We start from the raw sequence: 25,502 nt of genomic DNA, 5'->3' as shown, positions 1-25,502 counted from the left end.
TCTGTCCCACACTCACTAACAATACAGTAGAGATTTTACTGTATCAGTATGTACTACACAACCTCATTCTTTTCGGTAGCTGTTAGCATTCCATTGCCTGACAGCCCGTAATTTATTTAACTGGTCTCCTGCTGATGGTCACACAGGTCGTTTCCAGTCCTTTACTATTAACCACAAGGGTTTACCAAACACCCTTGTACATGTATCTTTGTGCACGCTTATGTTTGGAGGATAAATTACTGGGAGTGGAATTCAGTTTATTCTTAAGACTCCTAGTAGTGAATATTCCACAGACTTTCTTCGTCACTCACTTCCCTGCCTAGTACCTTCTGGGGGGAAATTCTGACCTAAATCATACTTGCTAGAAAGTAGAGTTTTTGTTCTCAGACTTTGGCTTTAAGGAAAAGAAAACACCTGATCACCACTGCCTTTTTAACATCCTGTGTTTGGAAAGCATTATTGAGTTACCTGTGCTCCGGCTTTACTCCTTCAGGTTGGAAAAATCTTACCTTCTTTTCCTCCAGGTGCTGCTTACAGGTTTCTAGTCACAGTTATTTCTTGCAGCAAGACTGTCTCTAATTTCTCCTCCACAAATGGGCTGAGGATCACAGCTGCATTATTGTGACGTGTTTGGAGCATGTCCTGAGTAGGGCTTTGTTACGTGGGACCTTCCCCAGAGCAGGTGTCTGTGTCAGGGCTCTGATCCCTCAGCTGAACTGGACAGTGGGCTGTGTGACCCTCCCAGCCACCCCACTCTGGGGTGATATTCAAAATACTTAGCAACCCGGAAGAGGCAGGAGCCGGCCCCAGTCAGCCTCTCCCCCGGGCGCTGGCCCTAGTGCTGAAGCAGAATGGTGCTGGAGGTCCCTGCAGAGCCAGGCTTTACCGGAAGGAGAGGCCAGGGTAGAGGGTGGGGGGTGGGGCCTCGGAGGTTCAAAGCAGCACCAATCATCTAACCAATATGGACGAATTTCAGTTTTCAACCACCAGTGTGGCCACACGGGCATGCCCTCTGAACATCAGCCCTAGTTCTCTCGGGAAGAACTTGTGAGATGTGATGTGTTTTAACAAAAAGCCCCTTGATCTTTAGTGGGAGACCAGGTTTGAGTCGTACCTGGATCTCTTATTAGCTGTACAACCTTCAACCAGACACTAACACTTTTCTTGTCTCCACTTGAAGGTGTTTGTGCCATATGGTATCTAATGCCTTTTCTGGGTCTAAAATTGTAGGAAATAAAACAAGCAGAATGGTCAAGGGGGTGGGTTCCAAACCTGAACTGTTTTCCTGGCATTTTATGTTTATTTCGTAATGATGCCTTTTTCCTACCTAATTTCCTCATTCCAGAAAAAAAGCCAACGAAATGGATTGGGGGGAAAGATCTGAAAAAAGATTATTATTTGGCTCAGACAGCGTCGCGCATGTGATAGAATTGTGACAAGTGTTGGGCCAAAGAGAGGTTCAAATCCTGACTTGGCCACAATGATATTCATTTGTTAGTTTATTCATTCACTTGCTCACTAAATATTTCTGGAGCTTCTGTCAAGTGTCGGGCACTGTCCTGGGCTCTGGGAATGACATAATGAAATAAAGCAATGTCCCTGCTTTCTTGGAGCTTACATTCTAGAGAAAATTGGACAGGCCACTTCCTCTCTTTATTATATTTTAAAATTTTTTTAGCTGAGCCATCCTGCCACCTGTTGGCAGCTCATTGGCTGCTCAGCTCAGGCCGGGAGTCGAACTGCTATTGCTCAGAGCTCACACTCTTGAGCGAGCTCTTAACCAACTGAGCCACTTGGCTGGCCCTCACTTTCCCTCTTTAAACCTAAGTTTTCCTACCTGTTTATTCTTTCATGGTGAATGATGCTGGTACTGTTACTCCCCATCCTAGTGCCTACGAGAGCCACTAACCAGTTATAGCACTCCAAGCAGCCACAGTCAGTTACTGGAACACATGCTTATATGTTTTCCTGGGCTAGATGAATTCTGAAGTCCTTTCCTGATATAAAATTTTATTCCTATTAATTATTTATAATTAAATGGAAAAGTAATATAACACTGAGGGGAAATTGCAATAGAACTCCAAATCATACAACTATTGAAGCTACAGATTTCACAAGAAAACCACGATCTCTTTGGTTTTGCTGGATAGAAAAAGTATGTGTTCTTGTAAAATGATTTTTGATCCTTGGGTCTTAGGTTGTTTTTCCCTCCGCTGTCTTTTGCTGCAAGTTTCCCTGTGCAACCCGTTGTACTTTGATCTTGGGATAAGGGGGAGAGGCTCATCAACATTCACTTTTAGCTCCTTTCACTTTGGAAACCTCCTTTATGAAGCCTCGCTTCACTGGAACCAGCCTTGGCACAATCAAATCCCATTCATTTTGATAAATGCTACCACTGCACACTAGATAAGTCACCAGCAGTCACCAGCAGAAGGGTACCTGGGAGGCTAACATGGCCACTGGTCTCCTGTCCTACTCAACATGATGAAAGCTAAACTAAGGGTGGGCTGATATCAACCTCTTGGTGATTTTTCCTCCCGGATTCCAAAGATATCAGGTCCACCGTGTCCAAATTGAGCTCAAGTTGTAAAGAAAAAGTTTGTAATGTTTCTTAATTCTACCCTTTTGAGTTTCCACATCCATCTCAGCAGAACAAAACAGGTAGATTTGTGGGCACCAAGGAACATTTGGCTTACTTAATTCTAATATATATATATATATATATATATATATGTATATATAATAATATGTAGAGGAGCCTGACCTTATGAAAACTTTGCTCTTATGATTTCTAAGTTATAATGAACCAGAGGTACCTCTTTCTATAATAAAACATTTTTTTTTCTCACGAAGGAATGAGAGCTGGGGTGTTCAGCATCCCAGGCTGAAGCGCCCATAATTTGTGCCCATATTGGCATTTGGTAACGTGCATAGAAATCAACCCTTCCCTCTCTAAGAAGCCCAGGGAAATAAATTATTTTCACCATTTAATCATGGACATTTAAACCAAGGAGCATTTTAGAGAAAGGGAAAAATGATCTTCATTCCTAGGTTGAGTTCAGTGAATTCATTTCTCTTTGGAGGGATGGGGGAGGGTATAGGAATAAGAAATTCACATTCGCCTTGTTTAAAGCAGTAGATATTAAATATAGATGAAATAATGCAGGTCTCCCTTTAAGATTTGTTATGTAGTCCCTTAATCTACAGATTAAGAAATCTGTAGAGTCACAGATTTCTCCCACATTTGCAAAATAAAGTGAATGCCTCTCTAGTTTTAAGGGGTATGGTTACTAATATTTGCATAGGATAATGTGTTGAGCATATTAGGAAAGTCTGCAACTGGAAAAAAAAAAAGTGCAATTTTAAGAGCATGGATTCTGAAACCAGACTGCTTGAGTTTGAATCCCAGCTCCACCTTTTAGTATGTAAGCCTTGCTAAGGCTCAGTTTTTCATCTATTAAATGGGGGGTAATAAAAGAACCCATTCCATAGATTGTTGTGCAATTAAATGAGATTATCCCTGAAATGCGCTTAGCCTGTTGCCTGGGCATATTCTAAGTGTTAAATAAATGTTAGTTATTATTTTGGCAGCTGTGCCTCCATTTCTTCATCTGTAGACTGGGGATAATAATGAGGATTAAATGAATGTATATATTTTTTAAATTAAATTGTTATTTTACAGCAGTGTGGATCATAGTGAGTGCAGCTGAAGTGTTAACTGTTACTATTATTACATAAATTCAAACTGTTTTCCTTAACATTAGGATGCAGCATGTAAGATGGTTGAGCACATAGAACTTGAGCTCCAAACGTGAGATTTGTCTCTGCCACTTAGTAGCTTTATGACCTTAGGCAATTTATTTTCCCTCTCTAGGCTTTCCATCTGTAGAACGGGACTAATAATAGAATCTCCTTTATAGGGTTGCTGTGAACACTAACTCAGGTAGCTCTGTAAAGTGCTTAGCAGGTGCTGGCATATGTTCCATGTTCAATACATGTTTGTTAATACTTGAAGGCTATTTCATTTCAATGTTGGATTGGAACCAGGCAGGGGTTTCAGGAAGAATGTGATTTGGGAAACAATGCTTTTCTGGAGATAACTGAAAGGCAACTAACTGTCTGCTCACTTGCAGATGTGGTCACCCTCCTGGGCTTTCTCTATGCCTCCAGTGGAGAGAACACGGGCATCGTGAAGAAGTTCCCGAGGTTTCAGAACCGCGAGCTGGAGGCCACACGACACCAGCGGATAGATTACCCAGTGTAAGAATGGGCAGGTGACAGGGGCGGGTGGGGCCCTGCTCTTTTTATCTGAGGATGGGAGCGGGCGAGTGGAATAAATCTCTTAAGAGGACAAATCTTTTGTCATATGCTTTGGAAAAATGTTGAAATCGACACAGCTTAGGCAGAATTTGTGGACCTGAAGACCTCTAAGTATTCTTGAGTTATTCTTGCATTTAGCAATCCCTCAGCTTGCCTTAGACTTTATGTGTCGGTCCCAGGAATGACATGAGTGGGGGACAAGGTGTTGGAGCCTGAGACCCTTGCAAGGTTTGCAGTGCAGCCAGCCACTGTCAGCACAGATTGCAGGCTTTGTCCTGCCTTTTCTGTCTTGGAAGATTGGCTGAGCTGCTGGAAATCTCCCCACTTCTGATCTCCTCCGTTGATTTCAGCAAAACCCAGATATATGTGTGGTTTTTTTTCTGCTACTGAATTGAAGATGGTGAAAATGGTTCCTGGTTCACCTCAGACCGGATGGATTTAGCAGAGTGATTTAATTCTTCCCATGCTGCTGGCTGTAGAAAGATCTTGAGTCACTTTACAGAGCGTATGTTCTTGCTAAGCTTCCTTGTAATAACTTATCTTCATGAGCTTGCTCAGCTGGGTGGGTCAGGAGGGAGCCGTGTGGCACCATCTGTCTGTGTATATTACCACTGGTTTGGAGGCCAGATTATAAAGCCCAGAATATTCTAAAGGACTTGGTTGGATGTATCCCCAAAGAACCTGAGGCTACTGCCACTTTAACCCCAACTGAACTGGTTCCTGGGGTGATGGAGAGAACTCTTTACATTTGTTTTGACCTTGATTCTTGTTTTATGTGCAAACTTCAGTTACCCCCAGCTCCTCAGCTTTGAACTGCTGGTCACTAGCACAGTGTGTGACATCAAATGTTCAGCAAATATTCGCTGAGTGATTGATTGATCATATAGCTTGACTAAATCTGTCCTACTTAAATTGACTACTGTTAATTAACCTCACTCCACAAATCGCAGCTGTACAATATATATTTTTCCAACTAAAGCAGTCCCAGTCCAGAAATGGAACAATTAGATTAGATATTCCACATTGGTCAGCCAGAACTGTGGTACTGAGCAACCTAATGTGTGCCTTAAAATAGCATATATGTGTCCCAATTAGCATATAGTGATTCCATTTGCAGAGTATGACATTTTTTTCTACCTTAGGGCTTTGCTCTTTGAAAGAAAGAAAATTGCTCAAAAAGCCCTAATTATGTTTTTTTCTTTTAATCATCAAAATTAGAATAGCTTCTTATCAAATCACCTCTTATTAAAATCCAGACTTTTTTTTTTTGTTCTGTGTCTGGCTTTTTAAGCCTTAATCAAGAATTCAAATGGCAGGCATGTGAGATTCTCAAAGACGCACAGAAACAGAGTTTTTGGTGTAAGGTAGCATGTCTGCTAGTTTTGTACAATGATGCTTAACTCCTGTCTCTTACAGTTTCTATAACTACTTCCTTTGTCTCAAGAATCACGCTTTGTAAGCCGAGATCCCGTGATGAACACGAAGGCAGCAAATTCATCCCTTCATTGGAAAGAAAGCAATTTACTTGGTCATTGTTAACTATAATTACCTGTTCTTGGATGATATCAATCTGCAGAACCTTTTTTCCCCTCCCTTTTATAGGTTTACCGTTTCATTGTGGCTTTATTTACTCCATTATTGCAAGGCCCACCTCTGCGGGATTCTGTACTTTGTTGATTCTAATGAGATGTATGGCACACCTTCTGTATTTCTCACCAAAGAGGGTACGTATAAAATAGAACCTTAAAATGATATTGTCATTTTCTTATGTTCTGTCTATTGACAAATATGTCTGCATAGAATAAGGACGATATTGTCAAGGGGGCAGTTTAATGAGAGTGATGGTCTTCAAATGTGGGCTTCAGATTGAACTTTTTTTCTGGAGGCTTAAAGCAAATGTCTTCTTTACAAAGGAACGCACTTACATGTTTTGTTGTTGTTTGCCTTTGATTTTGGTTAAGGAAGGTGATCTAGCCTGGTAGCTTCTTAGGACAATTATTTAAAAAATGTAACCACTTCATTCACTCCTAAATATTTTTTTTGTCATTTTCATTTTAGGCAACTTGCATGTTCAAATGCATCTTGTCAAAGGAGAAGACCTTGCTGTAAAAACGAAATTCACTCTACCTTTGAAGGAGTGGTTTCGACTGGATATCTCTTTTAATGGAGGCCAGGTATCTGTATGCACAGTTCCCCAATAAAGCATAGCAGCACCATCCCTTAACGTTAAGCATGGCAGTAAAGCCAGGGAGCAAGAAAATCTGTAAAAGCAAATTTGTGGTAAATGATAAACACTTTACAACTATATACTTTTTCGATCAAACTTGTATAGATGGGCGTTTAAATCATAAGAATCCCATCCCATTTAATTGGCTTTTAAAGTGCTTCTTTCGACCATATTGTGAATGAGTAAATAATATAGCCAGCTATATAGCCACAATTATCTGAGGAATTCGGTGCTTTTCCCCTGGCAAGATAGGCTTTGTGGAGATAAATGTGAAAATAGCATCAGCCATGTTTATGTATATAGTATTATCAGATCTACAAATTTTTTTTTTTAACAGGAAATTTATTGGTTAGTTCAGTCAAGAAGTGGTTTGACTGTTTTTGGCAGTTGAAACAATTGCTTATGTTGGGCATAAACAGACAAATAATAATTAACGAACCTAAGTGATAATTCTGGCAGAATGGAAGGCCTTTATCTACTTTGTACTGCAAAACACTATCACTGTTTCAAACACTCATAACACAGGTTTTATGGATTATGGCAAATCTGTTGTTATAATTGAAGACAATTCCATTTTCAACCTACAGGATGTCAGCATACTACTTTTTTTCTGGTGGCTTTATTTTCTCATCAGCTTTTCTTATTGATTTGTGGTTTTCCGGTAACAAAACTGAAAGCGACGCCTTGTTTGTCTTGTGTATTAGATAATGCAGACTTCCCTTGGTGGCTAGGCTTATCACATTTCCTTTTTCTGAAGAGAAAAAGAAATCTGGTCAATTCTTCTTGCTTTCGTGAGAGGAGTCTGAAATGTTAGCTGGGATTTTTTGTGTGTTTGTTTCTTTAACAATGTTAGGTGACATAGCTGAGGTCCATGTTTTTAGCTTCTCGTTTACATGAGGATTATGATGGCATTGGAGCTGGTTCGCTGATTTTCTCCCGAGGAGGTCAGCTCGGTACTATGTGTCACTTAAACAGGTATCAAATCATCAGAGCAAATCACAGGTCTTATTTTGCACCTGCTGTATGCAAGGCACTCTTCTCAAGGAGCTTACAGACTATTTATGGAAGTAACATTAAGCAGGTGAAGGGATGTCATAAGGCGAGCTTAATTGCCAAATGATTCATATTGATTCAAAGAAGAGAGACAGCACTTCATGCTGGGATGCTCAGCGAAGGTTTCATAGAGAAGGTTCCAACGGATGAGCAGAAATGAGATACAGGAGAGAGCTGGGGGCCTTTTAGCACATCCACTGGGGGTGAGCAGATAAACCAGTTTGACTGGAGTAGAAATTTACAGACTGTAGAACACTAATAGAAGGAAAAAAACTATCTTTAGGCCTAGAATGTGGGGAATCTTGAATATCATGGAATTTAGATTTCTATTTGCAAAGCAGCAGGGCATCATGGAAGATTTTCGAGCAGAAGAAGAGTAAATCAAAGTAGTTCTTTAATTAAAGAGATGAATTCAACAGCAGAGCACATGATAGGGTAAAGCAGGAGAGAAGAATTAGGAAGACCAGATGGGGTGGAAAGAAAAAAGAAGTCGTTTTTTTTCTTTAGTAGACTTTTTGTCTTTTCTCTTTCCATCCCATCTGGCCTCCCTAGTATACATAGGTCCCGAAACAATACTTAATTATTTTTCTGCACAAAATCTACCTCTGTGGTCGGGCGGCTATATTCATTGCTTTGACTACCTGGACAAATTGACTTAAAGTAAATGGTTCATTTTGAGTCATTTTCTTCATATTGTATATGGCTGAACTGGATTGGGTTTTATGGGTTAGTTTGTCTTTCATAGACGCTGGTTGTAGGCACTTTGAGAACCTAGTTAGGCCAGCATATGGTTGGTAAACATGCCTCTGTATTAGCACAGAAGGAATAAAAAGAGCCCCTTTACTCCAGGGGTTTATGTTGTAATCTAAGACGCAAGAAGAATACCTGACAGCTCATAACATCCATGACAAAAACACTGTCACCATTGAAATGGCGGTGACGATGCTCAATGCTTAGGGAAAGAAGGTAGGGAAAAGCAGTGCATGAAAACTATTCAGCACCAATCTTGTCTTTCCCCCCTAAGGCTGTCATGGAATCTGAGTAAAATTTCAAAATGTATCTTACACATTCCCTTGTTTTTCTATGCAGTCAGCTTTGAAGCACAAATACACCAAATGAACCTTTGTCTTGTAGTTTGGAAATATCTGAAACCCACTAGGAAAAAAATTGCATGATAGGTCTTTTTACCACATCAAGGCATTTGGAGAAGTTAAATTTCTTAAGTCTTAAAATATATATACACAGGGCTAGGAAACTGTTAATTTTATTTTTGCAGACATTGAGCAGGCAAAAGACTGTGCAACACATTTTATGAGTAATTTACACCCAGGGCTTGTATTTGTGATGTGAAACATTGAGGCATAACTTGTGTATCTCTCCCACCATAGATAGTAGTATCCACCAGCACTGGGCAGGATTTGAAAAGCTACCATAATCAGACCATTAGGTAAGTGCAATCTTTCATTTGATTCAAATCTTTGCTGCATGAGGGTTAAGAAATCTTCATGCCTTAAGCCTAACCCTCAATCCTAACGTTATTCCCACACCTCTTTATTCAGCTTTTCCAAGCATGGACTAGTCTGCCCTGTGGCTAGTCTTTGTACTTTTTTTTTTCCTTCTTTTTACTGTCCACAAACTCTAACCTGTTCCCCCCACAACCTTTCTTCTAAGCAAAAGAAACTAGTTCTCGCTCCAGATCTCACTGTAAATTCTTCCTTTCATGGCACTTTATATAATTCATTTTCTTTGAAAATTATCTTCTACGAAGGACTCTGAAAAATAAATCAAAGTATTAATGTTGCTTATTGAGAATGGTTGGTAACTTTGGCCTAGTATAAAACATAAAAGCAGACAGTCTTCATATTTATGTTTATAATCTAAATTTGAAATGTATGCAACTATTGATATTGGTGTAACTTTTCATTTTTATAGAATTGTTCTCTACAAGAGTTACAAAAACTGAGAATTGGGTCCCTTGCCTTGTATTTTATAATTTTTAAAAAATATGCTTCTCTATCCCTGTATAATAGCCGGGTTTTACAGCAGCAGAACCATGGGGGCAACCTTCTTTAGAAACTCAGGATATAGATTGATAATATATATCAATGTGTGTGGGGTCACTCCTTCATGCTTTAGTCATTTGACTACCCCAAGCACAAAGCTGCCTTTCCAAATGGACTCTGCACAACCCAGATTTTCTTGAAAAGTAGTCATTACAGAAAGGAAAGCAAATGGAAGGAGACAGGAATAAAAGGGCCTATAATGTACTGCCTCCCCCCTGCCGCCCACCCCCCTGGTGCCCTCCCCCCAGCCATTCCTGTTTATATTACTTAAGTCAAGCTGATTTCTTGTAGGCCTTGGGCACGTAGAACAATTCTTATTTTCATGGCTGGATTAAAGGATTAGAGTTATATAGAAAGGCTAAAGTAGTGTTATTCCATAGCCTGGAAAGAAAAGGTCAGTGATGACTTGATAGCTATATTGTAGCATCGATGCTGAGCCTAAGACCCCAGCAGAAGTCTTCAAGTGCACCAGGTAGATTTAGACCAATCAGAAAGCAGTCGGCAGATAGGTGTTTTGTTGTGTAACAGGTGGCTGTGGGCTCTTCTCTGAGGAGTTCAAGACCAAAAGGCCTGGGAGTTTGCTTTGGGGCAACAGGTCATTGTGGCTCCTTTGGAAATCTCTTCGAGTGCCCTGTTCCGCGAAGGGGACCCCCAGAAATTAAGAGTTTGTGTTTCAGGATATGAAGCGTAAAATAACACCTTCCCCTCACTCCCCTGACACTCACCTGCAACCCCAGGACATTTTTGACAACCGATTGAATTTCATAGGGTCTTTTTCATTTTTTATAGAAGGGCTTCCTTTCTTCTTAAATCCCAGAAATCTAAAGGCTGATGTGAGGGAATCGTAGACAGAGAGATCACAGTATGATCTAGGGCTGGGACCAGAGTAAAGTGAGAGAGGATAAAGCAAAACAAAACAAAAAACCTCAGTAATTGTGTAGTGTACAGGGGCTGCCAGAACAAAGCACCACAAACTGAGTGGTTTAAACAACGAGAATGTACTGCCTCACAGTTCTAGAGGCCAGAGGTCTGAGCTCAAGGTGCTGATAGGACACCACCCTCTGGGGAAGGGTCTGTTGCAGGCTTCTCCAGCTGCCGGTAGCTCCTTGGCTGTGGCAGCATAACTCCAGTCTTCATATGGCTTTCTCCCTGTGTGAGTGTGTGTCTTTGTCCAAGTTTCCCCTGATTATAAGGACACCGGGCATATTGGATTAAGGCTCCCCTCCCCCAGTATGGTCTCACCTTAAGTAACTACACCCACACTGACCCTACTTCCAAATAAGGTCACATTCTGAGGTACTGGGGGTTCAGACTTCAACATGTGAATTTGGAGGGGGGACACCACAATTCAACCCGTAACAATAATCATGATAAATGACATTTAACACAGAATTCTTTAAAATCAGGGGCTGGCTGAGAGTCTCAGTTCGTTAAGAGCATGAGCTCTGAGCAACAGGGCTGCTGGTTCGACTCCCACATGGGCCAGTGAGCTGCGCCCGAGCTGAGCTGCCGCTGAGCTGCCAACAGGTGGCACATGGCTCAGCTGGTGAGAGCACGTGCTCCTAACAACAGGTTGCCGGTTCGATTCCCACATGGGATGGTGGGCTACGCCCGCCCGCAACTAAGATTGAACACGGCACCTTGAGCTGAGCCGCCTCGAGCTGCCAACGGGCGACCAGATGGCAATGGACTTGGAGCTGAGCTAGCTGCACCCTCCACAACTAAGACTGAAGGACAACTTGGCTATTCACCTTCCCCAATTCCCCAGCACTGTCCCCCTTCCCCAATTCCCCAATAAAATTTTTTTTAAAAAATCAGAATTAATGTAAAGAATCCATGATGAACAAAATATAAAAATGTTAAAAAGAGACAAAATCAGTATAGTCATATAAGATTCCAGAGATAAGGACTGATTTCCAGGTACATACCAATGCAATATCCCAGTTAAAGCAATGCCATGGTTCCTTACCTGGTTATACTGGCAGTGCTCAGACCTAAGCGAGCCCTCACCACCATCTCAGCTGCTCTTCCACACCCCTGGGACCTCCCCCATCAATAGAACAACCGAAGAGTTGACACCAGGCCCACTGAGGTCCCTTTGGTTAGATATTTGGAATTCCACTTTCTAGAATGGGCCAAGCCAGTAAAGCAAATATTTCAGATGTTTGTAGGTGTTCCAAGGAAAGCCTCTTCACCTTGCTTTTTATTTGTTCCTGTAATTCAAACGTAATGATAGCTGCTCTCCTACAAAGCTGGTGTAGGAAGATGACTAATTAAGTGCTCAGAAGTGCAGTGCTACACACAATGAAGGGCTCTCAGTAGCACTTGGTGACAAGTAACAACTGCAGATCTGTACAGTATTGAATGCATCCATCCATCCATCCATCCATCCATCCATCCATCCATCCATCCAGTATAGATTCACTCATCCAACTCATCTACCACATGCCAGACACTGAGCTGGACTCTGGGAATAAATACGGTCAGTCCCTGCCTTCATGGAGCTAAAAAAATCTAGTTGGAGGAGACAGATCTAAAATAAATTCATAAGTAAATTTAAAATTACAAGTTGTGGTGAATGCTGGGAAGAAAAGGGATGAGGTGGCTTGGGAGGATGGCAAAGGGGTCAGAATTTAGAGCAGGTCCTGAGGAAGAGACACTAAAGGTGAAAATTATACTAAGGGGTGAGAGGGGCAGCTAAATTGACTCTCTAAGCTCCCCTCTGAAAGATCCCTCAAACTGTAGCTATTTCCCAATTCTGAGTGAGGTCTGTTTAACAACGTTGGTCATTCTTTAGGGCTGCCGGTGCTCTGCAATAATAAACCAGGGCACTGCCCTACGTCCAGATAAGAGTAAAGATAGTGTGCCAGTGTGTCTGAGGCTTTTGAAAGGGACCAGCTTGGGCTTTGGAAGAGTCTAGTTCAGCTTTTATGTCGGTGAAATTGATGACCATCAAACGGTGTACTGTACAAGGATCTCTTACAATCACTGGGAATTTTAGAGGCGAAAAATGTTGGAGACCAGGCTGGAGAGATGTCCTATTTAGTTGTATTACAATAATGATTAAAAAAGTCAAAAAATACAATCCAGTACCATAGGGATCAAGTAATTTATTGGTCAGTTGAAAACTTCAGTGAAAGCAAAGATCCATAAAAAAAAATACCTTAAACATTTTAATTAAAAAAATAGAAATGTACATTCATTTGCCAGTCTTTCCTTTGAGTAAGAGTCTACTGATTGGAGTTCCCTGTGATCTTCTTGCATAAACAGCATCCAGTTTGTTTCCTCCAATGAAAAGAAAACCAAGACACTTCTAAAGCTATCAGAGCCCAAAGTTTATCTAGATTTCTTCAATTTCTTTTTCCGAACTTTTACAGTTGTCCTAATTCCACAGCAATTTCCTTAGTAACCATTCTTTACTGAATCTACTCAAAGTATTCAACTTAATTTTTATGGAATGAATAATTCTTTCTGCCCCACCCATATCTTATTGGGTAACATAATATTTAATGAAATTGTATTATTACAATGACCATACAACTGTTGTTAACAATTTGGGAACAAATGCATCTTACTCTTTCTAAGCATGGAACTCAAGAAACGGCAGCAAACATCCTACAGTGGACTAGGTTAATCATAATAGCCGTAGTTAGCAGCTTGGAGTCTGCTATGTGACAGGCACTGTTCTAAATGCTTTACTTATATATTAGTTCATTTAATCCTCACAACAACCCTGTAGGTAGGTACTGTTGTCATCTCCACTTATAAAATGAGAAGACTAAGGCTCCAGTAAGCAAGAGCCAACATGTTGTAGGGATAGGTCCTCAGGGGAGCTTGTGGGTGGGTTAAGGGGAGTTTCCTTATGACAGCTTCTGCTGCACAAGCATTGATTCGTATCCACCGAGTGCCAGGCATTGCCTCAGGAGGGTGGTTCAGGTCTTTCCAAGGTCTTGAAAAACAGAATCAGTTCACAGCTCTCAGAGGTAATAACTTTGTGGTCCCATCTGAAAACGGGGAGGAGACCATCATCTTCTTATGGTCTTTCAAGCCTGAGATTTTGCAAAGAGACATACCAGGATATGAAGCACCTTTTTTTCCCCCTCTTGCGTTGCCTTTTCTGTTTACTCTGGCTGCCGTCAGTTGATGCTGTCCACAAGTGCCCATTTCTTCTCTCTTTTGTCTTCCTCTCCAGCCGGGTGTCCCTGCTAAGTCAGGTTCCTTGCTAACAGTCAGGCCATTCCCTTTCCTGGGATGACCCCGGGTTGCCTGGCTCTCTCATCCAACCACTGGTGGCTTGCTCTGTCCCCGTGTGCGTCACCCTGGCCCGTAGCCCTCACGGCTCTCCGGGCTCCTGGACGCCTGCCTGACATTTTATGTTCTCTTCTTCTGCTTCCATCTGCCCTCTGCACTCCCTGGTTCTTTCCGGTTTGCCTGGCTTCTCACTCGATGCCTATCTTGACCACCTCCACCTTGCTGTTCACATATGCTCTGATTGCACCTTGTTCACCCATTCCTATTTTAATTTTTAAATAGAGGGTAAATGCACAGTTTAAAAAATCAAAAGTGTATAAAAATGTATACAGTTAGATGTCTTGCTTCTAGCTCCGCCCCCATCCCGTCCATCCCCTACTCCCTCACACACCATGGGGAAATACTTTTATTAGTTTCTTGTATATACTTCCAGAGTTTTTATGCAAATACAAAAAAATAATCCAATCCATTCTCCTCTTTCTTAAATGAAAGATATACCCTTTGTTCTGCACTTTTATTTTTTTCCACTTAACAATGTATCTGGGTAGGTCAGCACACAGAGCCCCTTGTCCCATTTTTAAGTTGCATATAGTAGAATAACACATCCGGGGCCCATTGGATGGATGTAGGCCAGTCTTCACTGACAGACACCCAGAGTTTTTCAGTCTTTTGTGAATATAATCAATGCTTCAAGGAATATCTTTGGACATTTTACTTGTGCGAACCCAGTTCTCCTTCCATTTTCCTTCCTGGTCCTTCAAAGCCCTTCAAGACAAAGTAGACTTACAGTGTGTCATCTGTGCTGACCTCTTGTTTTTGGCCATGACCTTTGACCTTGTTGTGGCCGCCTCCTCCTAACTCTGAATTTATCTCAAGTGTAATCGAATGGGATATGTTTTTAGTCTTCTTCTACAGCCACTTTCTATCCATTCAACAATTTTTTTCCCTTTTAGAGCATAATTTTTCTAATGATGACCAGAAATTCCAAATAACTTTAATGATTCCAAAAAGTTTCCCCAATCTCAATAGCCAGTCCTTTTTTCGTACTTACAGTGAGCCAGGCACTCGGCTAGATTTTTGTCTTTATATTTCACTTAATTCTTTTAATAATCATGTAAGTGAGGAACAAATTTACTAATGCGAAAACTCAGTCTCCGAGAGGTTAAGGGCTTGGTCCAAGGTCACACAGCTGGTAAATAGCAGAGTTAGGATCCAAGTCTGCCTTAACCCACAATGGCCTCACCTGCTACAGCTCAGAATGAAGGGCCTGTGTCATTTGGGGTAAGTCATTGAGGGTCAATGAAAAAGTTTCTTTAAAAAACTCGTTCAAACTCAGAACCTTTGTGTTTTTCTATAGCTTCCAGGAAGATTTCCATTATAATGACACTGCTGGCTACTTCATTATCGGAGGCAGCAGGTACGTGGCAGGCATTGAAGGTTTTTTTGGACCCCTGAAGTACTATCGCCTCCGCACCCTTCACCCTGCACAGGTGAGCTCCGGGGTTTCTAGAAGTTTGCAGGGGCGCAGGGTTGATGGGCGTGTGGCTCAAAGGTCTGGAACCCGGTGTAAACAAAAGACTTATCCAAGCTGGGTCTCTCGTCGGCTCTGTCATCAAACATTATTAATTTTGAGTCTTTTCCCCCAGCTAACGTGATAATAGATTTCTGTTAACATTTGGTTCATTTAGTACTCATAAAATGGAAACCATTTACTTCCTCTGTTTTAATAACTACTGGCTTAATTATAGAATAGATTTTTATCAGGCTGTTGCCTATCCAGTGATTAAGTTAATGAAAGGAGAGAGTGTTAGTTACTTGGTAAAGCTTCTTTTATATGCTATTATTCAAAGTAGCGGAAGAAGAGACACTAGCAAATGAGCATCTCAGTTCCGTTCACTGCTCTCTTCAGAAAGGCGGGCCTTTGGCTCACACTCAGGTGGTTGGTACCAAGGGCTTTGTATTCAGAACTGCATCTGCCATTGGGTGGCTCTCACGTCCAAACCCCACCCCCAGGTGAGCCTGCCCAGCTCTCTAGGCCAGCACCAGCAGGGCTGCTGTGGGGATAGGCGGGCTTCCCCACAAGGGGACCTTTGCAGTGCTGGTATTTTCTGCCTGGGTAAGGAGATCGCTGACTACCTGAACAAAGAATATTCTTTCATTCCCATGACCCTGTGGGGTTTGTTTTGGGGCAAGCAAGAGTCACTAGGCAAAGGCAGCTAGGAAAAATGGAGAACCCTACCGCCCGTGGGTGCATCTTAGCACTTCTATTGAGAGACCTCTATGAAGAAGAACAAAATGGAATTCATTTATTCATTTGTACAGCAAATACTTACTGAGCACCTAATATGTGCCAGGCTCTGTGCTAGGTGCTGAGGCAGGTGTCCAAGGTAAATTAAGATGGTGGCTTTCAAAGCTGTTTTTGAAGGTGGTCCAAATAAGAAATCTAATTAATATTATGAACAGTATATATATATTCATTGTATATATATATATGTTCATTTTGTATATATATATATATATATATATATGTCTCAAAAAACTGAAACCAATTTTACTAAGAATACATACCCTTATTATGTTCAATGTATTCTGATATTTTGGGCTCTACTTTATATAAAAACAAAATTACTGCTGGTTACAACTCACTGAAATAATTTCATGACCCCTCTAATGGGTCACAGCTTGCATTTTGAAAACCACTGAGTTTAGATAAGACCTCTATTCCTGAGGAGCTGCCTATCTGGGTCCTAAACAGATAAGTCATGAAAGAATGTAGTGTGTGTATTCATTCAGGTATGAGCCAGTATTTGGGAGCATTGACGTGGGAACATGCATTGGCATCTGCCACCAGCTGAGGGTGGGGTAGGCTGTTAGGGAAGCCTCCCTGAAGCAAGGACCTTGAATCTGGCCCTTGAAGGTTGAGTAGGAGCCTGCCAAGCAGAAGAAAATGGGAGGAGGACTCCCAGTCAGCTGACACAGCAGGGGTAGACTTGGCGTCCCTTGGGAACCAAAGGAGAGATGAATACGATTTTCTGGGGACAGCATGCAGTAGGGGAGCAAGAAGAAGGTAGAGGCCTGGTGTCTGGGAAATCCTGACATTTATGAAGCCCTGCAGAGGAGAAGATGCCACGAAATGAAGCGAGAGGGAGGTGGCCAGAGCCAGCATGTCCTTGAATTACACCCTCCTTTTGCAAATCCAGACGGGATGATCTGTGAACAAACAAGCCAGCTGGTGATATCAGTGGGAGCAGGAAATCAGCCTGAACACAGCCTCATAGGTATCGATGGGCATTTGATAACAATTGTTTATTCATTTTTCTTGTCTTCTTGTAGATTTTTAATCCCCTCCTTGAGAAGCAACTTGCTGAACAAATCAAGTTATATTATGAAAGGTGTACAGAGGTTCAAGAAATCGTGTCTGTGTACACATCCACAGTACAGCAAGCGGGCAGGAGCCAAGGCACATGTAAGTGCTGAGTTTCAGGAGAGCAATCTTTAGCCCTGTGCATTTGTGTTAACACGTTCGGCTTCTTCCTAACGGGGTTAAAATAGAACATATGTGGCTTGACCAATGGGGACAAGTGTGACCTCCGCAGATGGATGCCAGTGACAATATATAAATTCCACCTGGATTTCAGCAAGACCAACAGCTGACAGCAGCCCAAACTGCCTCATGTCTTTAACCATAAGTGATTTAGTTTAAGAACACAAATGAGAGTATTTTGAGCCTCGCATTTCATTACTCTCATTCATAATGAGATCTTAGGCCAGTCTAAGAAAATAAAAATGAATAGGAAAATAAATTAATCATTAGAAACATTTCCCCATCAGTGCACTTTTGTCTTGGACCATTAATATCCGAGTATTAGCTTTCAGAAATGTTGAACAATGATTTCGTTGTTTGGGGCTCGGTTTTATTTTTTGAAATCCTTGAAGCTGACGCATTCTGGAAGATATCGATAATTTGCCACAGACGGAATGAACTTCAAATAGACTGCTTTGGTGCCTGTTCGTATTTGCATGGACGTCTTCTCGCTCATATGGTGTATTTATCGGTTATACAACTTGGTCCTGTCTTGTCTTCCAGTGTCCCAGCTTGGACCTGGCACTTATCAATTTCTCTGTGCTGTGGATCTTCCTGCCTGATATGGTGGCACTAGACTTAGTCACATATGTTCCTTCTAGAAGAGACGTTCCTGTGGGTCCTTTGCCATCCACAAAAACAAATTGAGTATTTCCGTTCTGCCCATGTATCTGGCCATCTCCCGGGCTCAACTTCCCATTCGAGGCCCTGGAGGAATGGAGGCGTCTTGAACATACCCCAGTCCGATGGGGTTTGCATGAAACAGTCCCAGGGAGTGATCGGAGGTGGAGATAGGTAAATGTGAAAAGGCAGCACTCCTGCAATTCGATTTAAGAACAGGCTGTACTGGTCCCCAGCTGCTGCTCTCACCTCTGAATCATCCAGAAAATACGATGCTGTCAGGAGAGGGGGAAGATATACAGGAATAGTAATACCCCAAACAGGAAAAAAAACCTGATTTTGATAACTGGTGAAATATGAGGAGAGATAGCCTGAGTTGGAAGGCCAGCCTTGCATGCTGATCTGTTTGGGGGCACCGGGAAGATTTTCCTAACATCTACCGCCTCGCCTCCCTGGGGGTCCTTGGTCGTTGCTTCTCAGCTCACACTGCCAACAAAATGGCCTAGATATTGGCCTCCTGGGGACCAGCCTGAGACCAGCTGCTCATTCTGTAGAATTATTCAACAGCCATCAGCAACTTTGGCACATTTCCCTTGGACTTGGCATTGAATTTGTAACCTCCAGGCAAAGGCATCGTACCAATTGCAAGTCCCTAATGCACCCCAACCCATATCCAGCAACATTACACCTGACCCCTTATTTCTAGTTCCGCTTAAGGAGAAGGGATTTAGGCAGGTGAGACGTACCCTTTCCTAAAGAGAGTGGTATCTTGTGCTTCCCTTTCCTGCAGGTGACCTGCAGAACTCCTACCTGAACCTGAGGCGCAGGTATGGGAGACCCTCGACGTGCAGAGCGTTCCCCTGGGAGAAGCAGCTGAGAGCCCAGCACCCCAGTTTGTTCCAGGCCTTGCTGGAGACGGGTCTGTTGATGGGTAATTGTGTGTTTGCCTTGCCTCGGGACGCCGGTTAGGAAGGCTCCCGCTTTCGCCCAGTTTCATTCTCCCTCTTTGGTGCTATATGCCTGCAGTTATCTTTAACCCTAGTGCTTTAGCCTCACTTCCAATTTAAATTCTGCTTTGTCTACAACTCGGTGTATCTGTGCCTGTGTCCAACACTAAATACAACAACTTACGTTTAGGAATCGCTCAAGTAATTCTTCATTTAAAGCCAAGGCCACAAGTGGGCAACTTACAGCCAGAGCTGGCCCCCGAATGTGGTTGTTTTGGCACACACCTTGTTGTCAATTAAAAAAAAAATAGTTGCCAGTATCAAAAACCTTAGGTAAAAATGCAAATTTATAGCTTTTCTCAAAAAATTCAAAGCCCTGGCAATGCTAGGCTTCCGTTCCTCCAGGGTAGCCATCCCTATAGGCACACTGGGTCTGTCCACAGCCTCTTCTCTCTGTATTTCAGCACCTCCTGACCACCTCACTCATGGGTCTTACCTGCCTGGGCCCATAGGTACTTGAACTTGAGACCCCCGATTTAAAGTACTCTTGAAGCGGTGTATCAGGAACCTGTGTATACTTCTCGAATGTTGCAAGCTTCTCCTTAGGCCAGTCATGATCTGGGTTTGCTTAGTACTTAACTACAGCCTGTAGGGCCACGAGAGCTCTTGACACCATGTCTGCTAGGAAGCTGGAGATATTCGGCAGTGGAGGGGATACTAAGGCGGGGGTGATGAAAACTATTGGGTTGTTGGAAAAGTCATGACGTATTTTTTCTATGTTTTTCATCGCAAAAATGCGTCATGACTCTTCCGACAACCCAATAGCTTAGAGGTCAGGGGCAACCCGTGGTATCCTGAGCATACAGCTCCACCCTAGAGTCAAAGCATTGCAGAAACTGACTTCTGCTTCCTGTGAGAATTCCCTAAGAATGGCAGAGTTCAATGGGATAGATTTCCTTTGCAGATAGTGACCCCCCCCCCACCCATATCCTGAAAGAATTCAAGCCATGCGAGATATTTCATTTTCTGTTCATTCGATACTTGCTGAGTGAGTGCTCAATTACTTGGCTATACTTCAGAGGTAAGTAAAATAACACAGGGTAGCTGACTTGAAAAGCAAAGAAAGGACTTGAAAGCAAAGAAAAAATGGTAATGCATCAAGGCTGTGGAAGTAAATGGTAAAAGAAGAGAGTGGTCAGTTCTACCGGAAGGGCTGGGGTGTTCAGAGAAGGCTTCCTGGAGGAGGTGACACTGGGATTGATTCTTGAAGGGTCAGTGGATGTTTGCCAGAGAAGCAGGGTGGGGGTGGGAACTGCAGACAGAGTAGCCGCAGGGAGGTGGGGACAGCACAACATTATTCATAATGTGTAAGGGGTTTGGGAGGCAGGAAAAGGCCCGGAGAGAGCTCGGACACCATCCTGAAGAGTTTGGGCTTTACCTTGTAGGTGACAAGGACCTGTTGAAGGGTTTGAAGCAGGGGGTAGAGGCGTGATCAGATTTGGGTGTTAGAGGTCACTCTGGCAGCAGTGGGAGGTTGGGGGAGGTGAACTAGAGGGAGAGGTGTGCAGCTGGAAGCAGGAGTCCATGGCCGTGGTCCAGGAGAAGATGCAGGCCTGAATGGGACAGAGTGGTGGAGGCGGAGCGAAAGGATGTAAACAGGTTGGCTCTGAAGGACTCCTTCAGGGTCAGACAAGGGAGGCCTTGTGGAGTCGTGTAACAGCATAGCCTCTGAAACCAGGTGGCCTGGTTCCAATTTTAACTTAGCGCTTACTAGCTGTGTGGGCTCGGGCAAGTTACTTCATTTCTCTGAGCCTCCGATTCCTCCTCTGAAAAATGGGGGTGATAATGGCACCTCTCTCCTAATGTTGGGTTAAATGAATTAATATATGTGAAATACTTAGAACAGTGTCAGTACAGTAAGCCCTATATAAACACTATTGACATTTTGGGCTGGATAATTCTTTGTTATGCGGGATCTATCCTGTGCATTAGAGGATGTTTAGCTACGTTTCTGGCCTTGACTCACTAGATACCAGTAGCACTAGGTTTCCTCCCACAAGTCCCTTCTCGAGTGACAACCCAAAATATCCTCAGACATTGCCAAATGTCCCCAAGGAGGCCAAATCACCTCTGGTTGAGAATCACTGTTATATAAATGACATGGCTGTTATCACCAGGCAGAGACAATTCCCAGCTTGCTGTTGGTTGTCGGGGCGGTGGTAGAGCCACCCCCAAGACAAGCGAACAGGAGTAGGACATCCACATTCGACGGTGAAGGCGAAATGAGCTAAGACCGCGTCTACATCAAAATTAGTTTTACGAGATTTCTGATCATATTTAAATAGTTTTCCTGACTGGAACAACAGGAGTGAATCATTTTCACAATTCTTTTTAAGTAAATACTCTCAATAGAATGTTTTCATGTTATTTTTACAGCTCAGAAGTTTTGTTTACAAGAATTTAGAATGATTTCTTCTCTGTGGAGGCCTGACAGTGGAATTTAATTAAAAACTGAAATCATGAGCTCCCAAACCCTAAGACTTCCTGGGCTGTGGTGCTGTGGAACTGTCATATTGCAGCCCGGCTGTGAGGACTGGCTGACCTCAAGCCGCATTCTGCCTCCAGCCCCTATTTTTCTAGGTTACATTGTCCCGTCCATAAGGACTGAGGAGGCTTCTGCAGAGGTAGGGCATAGAGTCCTCATTAAAATTCGTCTCCAGCTGGCACACTGCCCTCGCTTGGGGCTATTACAGCATCCTCCCGCTCACCCTGGAGAGGTTGGTGTTATACGTTGTGCCCATTTTCTAACAAGGCTGAGGGAAATGCAGAAAATTTGATTTCGGAAATTGACGGTAAAAAAAATAAGTGTACGTTTTTAACATATCTTTCCTCTGGTCTATAAAAAGAATAGTAGTAAGACTTGGTGTAACTATGTATCCATTCTTGGTTCTTCACATACCCTTCCTTCCAAGTTCTTCTTGCTTTAAGTGTCTGGCTGGCTTTGGACAACTCTAGTTAATAGGAACTATATTTAAGGGTTTCAAGCAGGAGGTAGAAGCGTGATTAAATTTGGGTTTTTGAGGTCACAAAGCACCGGCTTTGGAGGGCTTTGGACAACTATAGTTAATAGGAACGACAAGATGTGACAAGTTCGAGAATTTTTTGCAACGATGTTGCTAACCTTTTGATATCAGAGGGATTATTCATTATGAATTTGTAGCAACTGGACAAATGGTTAACCAAGTTTACTATTTGGAAGTGCTGAAAAGGCTGCATGAAAAAGTTAAACGACCTGAACTTTTTGCCAACAATTCATGGCTCTTCCATTACGACAATGCACCAGCTCACACGGCACTGTCTGTGAGGGAGTTTTTAGCCAGTAAACAAATAACTGTATTGGAACACCCTCCCTACTCACCTGATCTGGCACACAATGACTTCTTTCTTTACCTGAAGATAAAGGAAATATTGAAAGGAAGACATTTTGATGACATTCAGGACATCAAGGGTAATATGACGACAGCTATGATGGCCATTCCAGAAAAACAGTTCCAAAATTTCTTTGAAGGGTGGACTAGGTGCTGGCATCAGTGCATAGCTTCCCATGGGGAGTACTTTGAAGGTGACCATAGTGATATTCAGTAACGAGTATGTAGCACTTTTCCTAGGATGAGTTCGCAAACTTAATTTTCAGACCTCGTATGTTTGCATTATGTTTTCTGTTGCTGCCCTGAGCTGTCCAGTCCTGTTAACTAGTAGATTTTGTTAGAATATCTTCATCATATTACATTCTTCATATCTTAAATAAGCTAAGAGAATGGACTCACATATCAGATGTTTGATGCTTGGAATTCTCGCTGTGGGAACTGAATAGGTGCAGTAACAAAGATGAAGAATTTAAATGAGGACTTTAACTGTGAAGAACTTCTTAAGTCACTCGTATCACAAGCTTCCATTCGTTCATTCACAAAATTGATTAAGTGACCCCTGCGAGACAGGATAGAACAAAAATGGGGCCGTGTTTTGAACGAGAGTTATTTAGGTAAATATAAAGAAAAATATCAGCTCCCATAGTTTCTACAAAGGGGATTCATTTGTGGAATTTTTTTGTCCCTGGCATTTTTGAAAGCATAAGACAGTGTGAGACAATGGCATGTGATTTCTGGTTCTTGGCGACAGAGTCCTCTTTTTTTCTTGGCAGCATCTGCTCAGATAGATGACCGACTCCACTTCCAGGTCACTACACAGACATGTTTCAGAGTTGAGAGTGTCCCCCCCCCCCCCCGGCCACACACACACACACATTGTGTGGTTTTAGGCAGATCATCTGCTCTCACTGTAAACCAACAACACATTGCAAAGGAACCGTGAGAACATTTCAGGGGGTGGACAGTCAGAAGCTTGGGCTTCATCAACCACCAGTAGAAAGAGTATAACGAAACGTCCTCTGCATTCCCACCAAGGGAGTCAGGCGTGGTCACCACCTTCCAGCTCCCAAAAGACTGAGCTGTATTTTCCTACTACAAAAGAGAATCGCCAAGTATTTACACCCTCACTCTTTCAGGACTGTAATTTTTATGTATACCGGGGTACCAAAAAAATGTATACACATTTTAAGTGATGTTAACACTTTGGTCAATGTTGCTCAAGCAGTAGTTTGCTGTAATCAGAAGTGTCTGGACGCTGATGGTAACCACTTTGAGCACCTCTTGTAATTGCAGAAGCCAAATGTGACTTGTATTCATCTTTTGTTATCGGTATATATTGAGTATTAGAATATTAATACAGTTTTCCTTTCTTAAAATGTGTATACATTTATTTGGCACCCTGTGTGTATATAATATTTGTGTGTGTGTGTGTGTGTGTGTGTGTGTGTGTATTTTGTGTGTGGTAAAATACATATAACATAAAATTCTCCCTTGTAGCCATTTTTAAGGGTACTCTTTAGTAGTGCTAAGGACATTCAGAGTGTTGTGCAAAGATCTCTAGAACTTTCTTATCTTATAAAACTGAAGCTCTGTACCCATTAAACAACAACTCTCCATTCTCTCTCTCCCCAGGCCCTGGTAACCAGTAATCTACTTTGAACTTGACTATTCTAGATACCTCATACAAGTGGAATCACACAGTATTTGTCTCTGTGACTGGCTGATTTCACTTAGCATAAAGTGCTCAAGGTTCGTCCATGTTGTAGCATGTGTCAGAATCTCCTTCCTTTTTAAGGATGAACAATATTCCATTGTATGTCTTCCACATGTGGTTTATCCAGTCATCTGTGGGTAGGTGCTTGGGTTTCTTCCACCTCTTGGCTCTTGTGAATAGTGCTGCTATGAACATGGGTGTGCAAATATCTCTTCAAGACTTGCTTTCAGTTCTTTTGGATATATACTCAGAGGTGGGATTGCTGAGTCATATGATAATTCTATGTTTAATTTTTTGAGGAAGTACCATACTGTTTTTCATAGAGACGATACCATTTTATATTTTACAGTGCACAAGGGTTCCAATTTATCCACATCCTCACTTGTGGGTTTTTGATAGTAGCCACTCTCATGGGTGTGAGGTGTAATTTATGCTTATGGTTTATATACTGGGGACAGTCTGGTTTAATAGCAAGTAAGAATAATGTGCTAATAAAGTGACATAATGTCTATGAAAGGGCTTCTTGACGGAAAGGTGCCCCACGGATATGAGGAATGGGGTTTCCTAAATAGAGCTCCCCTCACTCTGGCTTGTGGTACAGCTGTTTGATCCTACATGTGTCTCTATCACTTGCTCAGTTGCAGGCTTGCTGAGGGGAGTGTACGCAGTGTAAGTATCCCTCCCACTTCCACGTCCACCCTGCAGTGATGCTGGGCATACACGTTAGCTGCTTATTCATCTGTCCTTCGTCCATATGACTCTACACGGCACGTTTCTGCACCCTTCCCCTCAAGGAACATACCTCACCCACTCACGCTGCTAGGCTCACTTGCCCTGCAAACAGCCTTCACGTTCCAACTCAGATATGGCTTCCTCACGTCATCTTTCCTGTCCCCCCAGACAGATGTCCTCGTCCCCCAAGCTGTCCTTGCCATCTTGTGGCTTTCCCCTTTACTGCACCTGTCTTCCTGCATTAGTGTTGTTGATTTGCCTGTCTGATTCCACAGTGGAGCACAGACAGGCGTCTCCAAAGACAGGAACGGGGTTTTCTTTGAAGTCCCTTAACAAGTCATTGTTGAGTAGCTAGATGTACTTTACATAAATAAGTGACCACATTACAAGGACTAAACATGTCTTTGTTGGGTCAGTGAGTCACTGAAGGAACGAGGAGTTTGACTTCCGGGAGACAGAAGTTCAAGGTCTGTGCTAACCACGCTGTGGCACCCGTCCAGACTGATAAGAGTTCGCTGGGTTTGTTTGCTTTCCCTCTACATTTCCCTCAGTTCTCATACACT

At 42.5% G+C, this 25,502-nt stretch overlaps 1 protein-coding gene across 3 annotated transcripts in view; it reads left to right on the top strand.

Moving 5' to 3' along the window:
- SEL1L3 (SEL1L family member 3) overlaps positions 1-25,502 on the top strand; it is a 98,019-nt gene that overhangs the window by 20,507 nt on the left and 52,010 nt on the right. Inside the window, exons 3-9 of one of the 3 annotated variants that reach the window (XM_019642421.1) lie at positions 4,134-4,260; positions 5,923-6,044; positions 6,379-6,494; positions 8,989-9,047; positions 15,272-15,404; positions 17,248-17,380; positions 18,909-19,037. In XM_019642421.1, coding sequence (XP_019497966.1) covers positions 4,134-4,260; positions 5,923-6,044; positions 6,379-6,494; positions 8,989-9,047; positions 15,272-15,404; positions 17,248-17,380; positions 18,909-19,037 — 819 coding nt within the window. Of the gene's footprint in view, positions 1-4,133; positions 4,261-5,922; positions 6,045-6,378; positions 6,495-8,988; positions 9,048-15,271; positions 15,405-17,247; positions 17,381-18,908; positions 19,056-25,502 lie in introns of all 3 variants that reach the window. The other 2 variants (XM_019642420.1, XM_019642419.1) reach the window with 2 other exon arrangements.

Source organism: Hipposideros armiger, unplaced genomic scaffold (genome assembly GCF_001890085.2).
Source record: "Hipposideros armiger isolate ML-2016 unplaced genomic scaffold, ASM189008v1 scaffold_68, whole genome shotgun sequence".
Lineage (NCBI taxonomy): Eukaryota > Metazoa > Chordata > Mammalia > Chiroptera > Hipposideridae > Hipposideros > Hipposideros armiger.
Note: the sequence above shows the minus strand (reverse complement) of the source record. Positions and strands in the feature narration are given on the sequence as shown.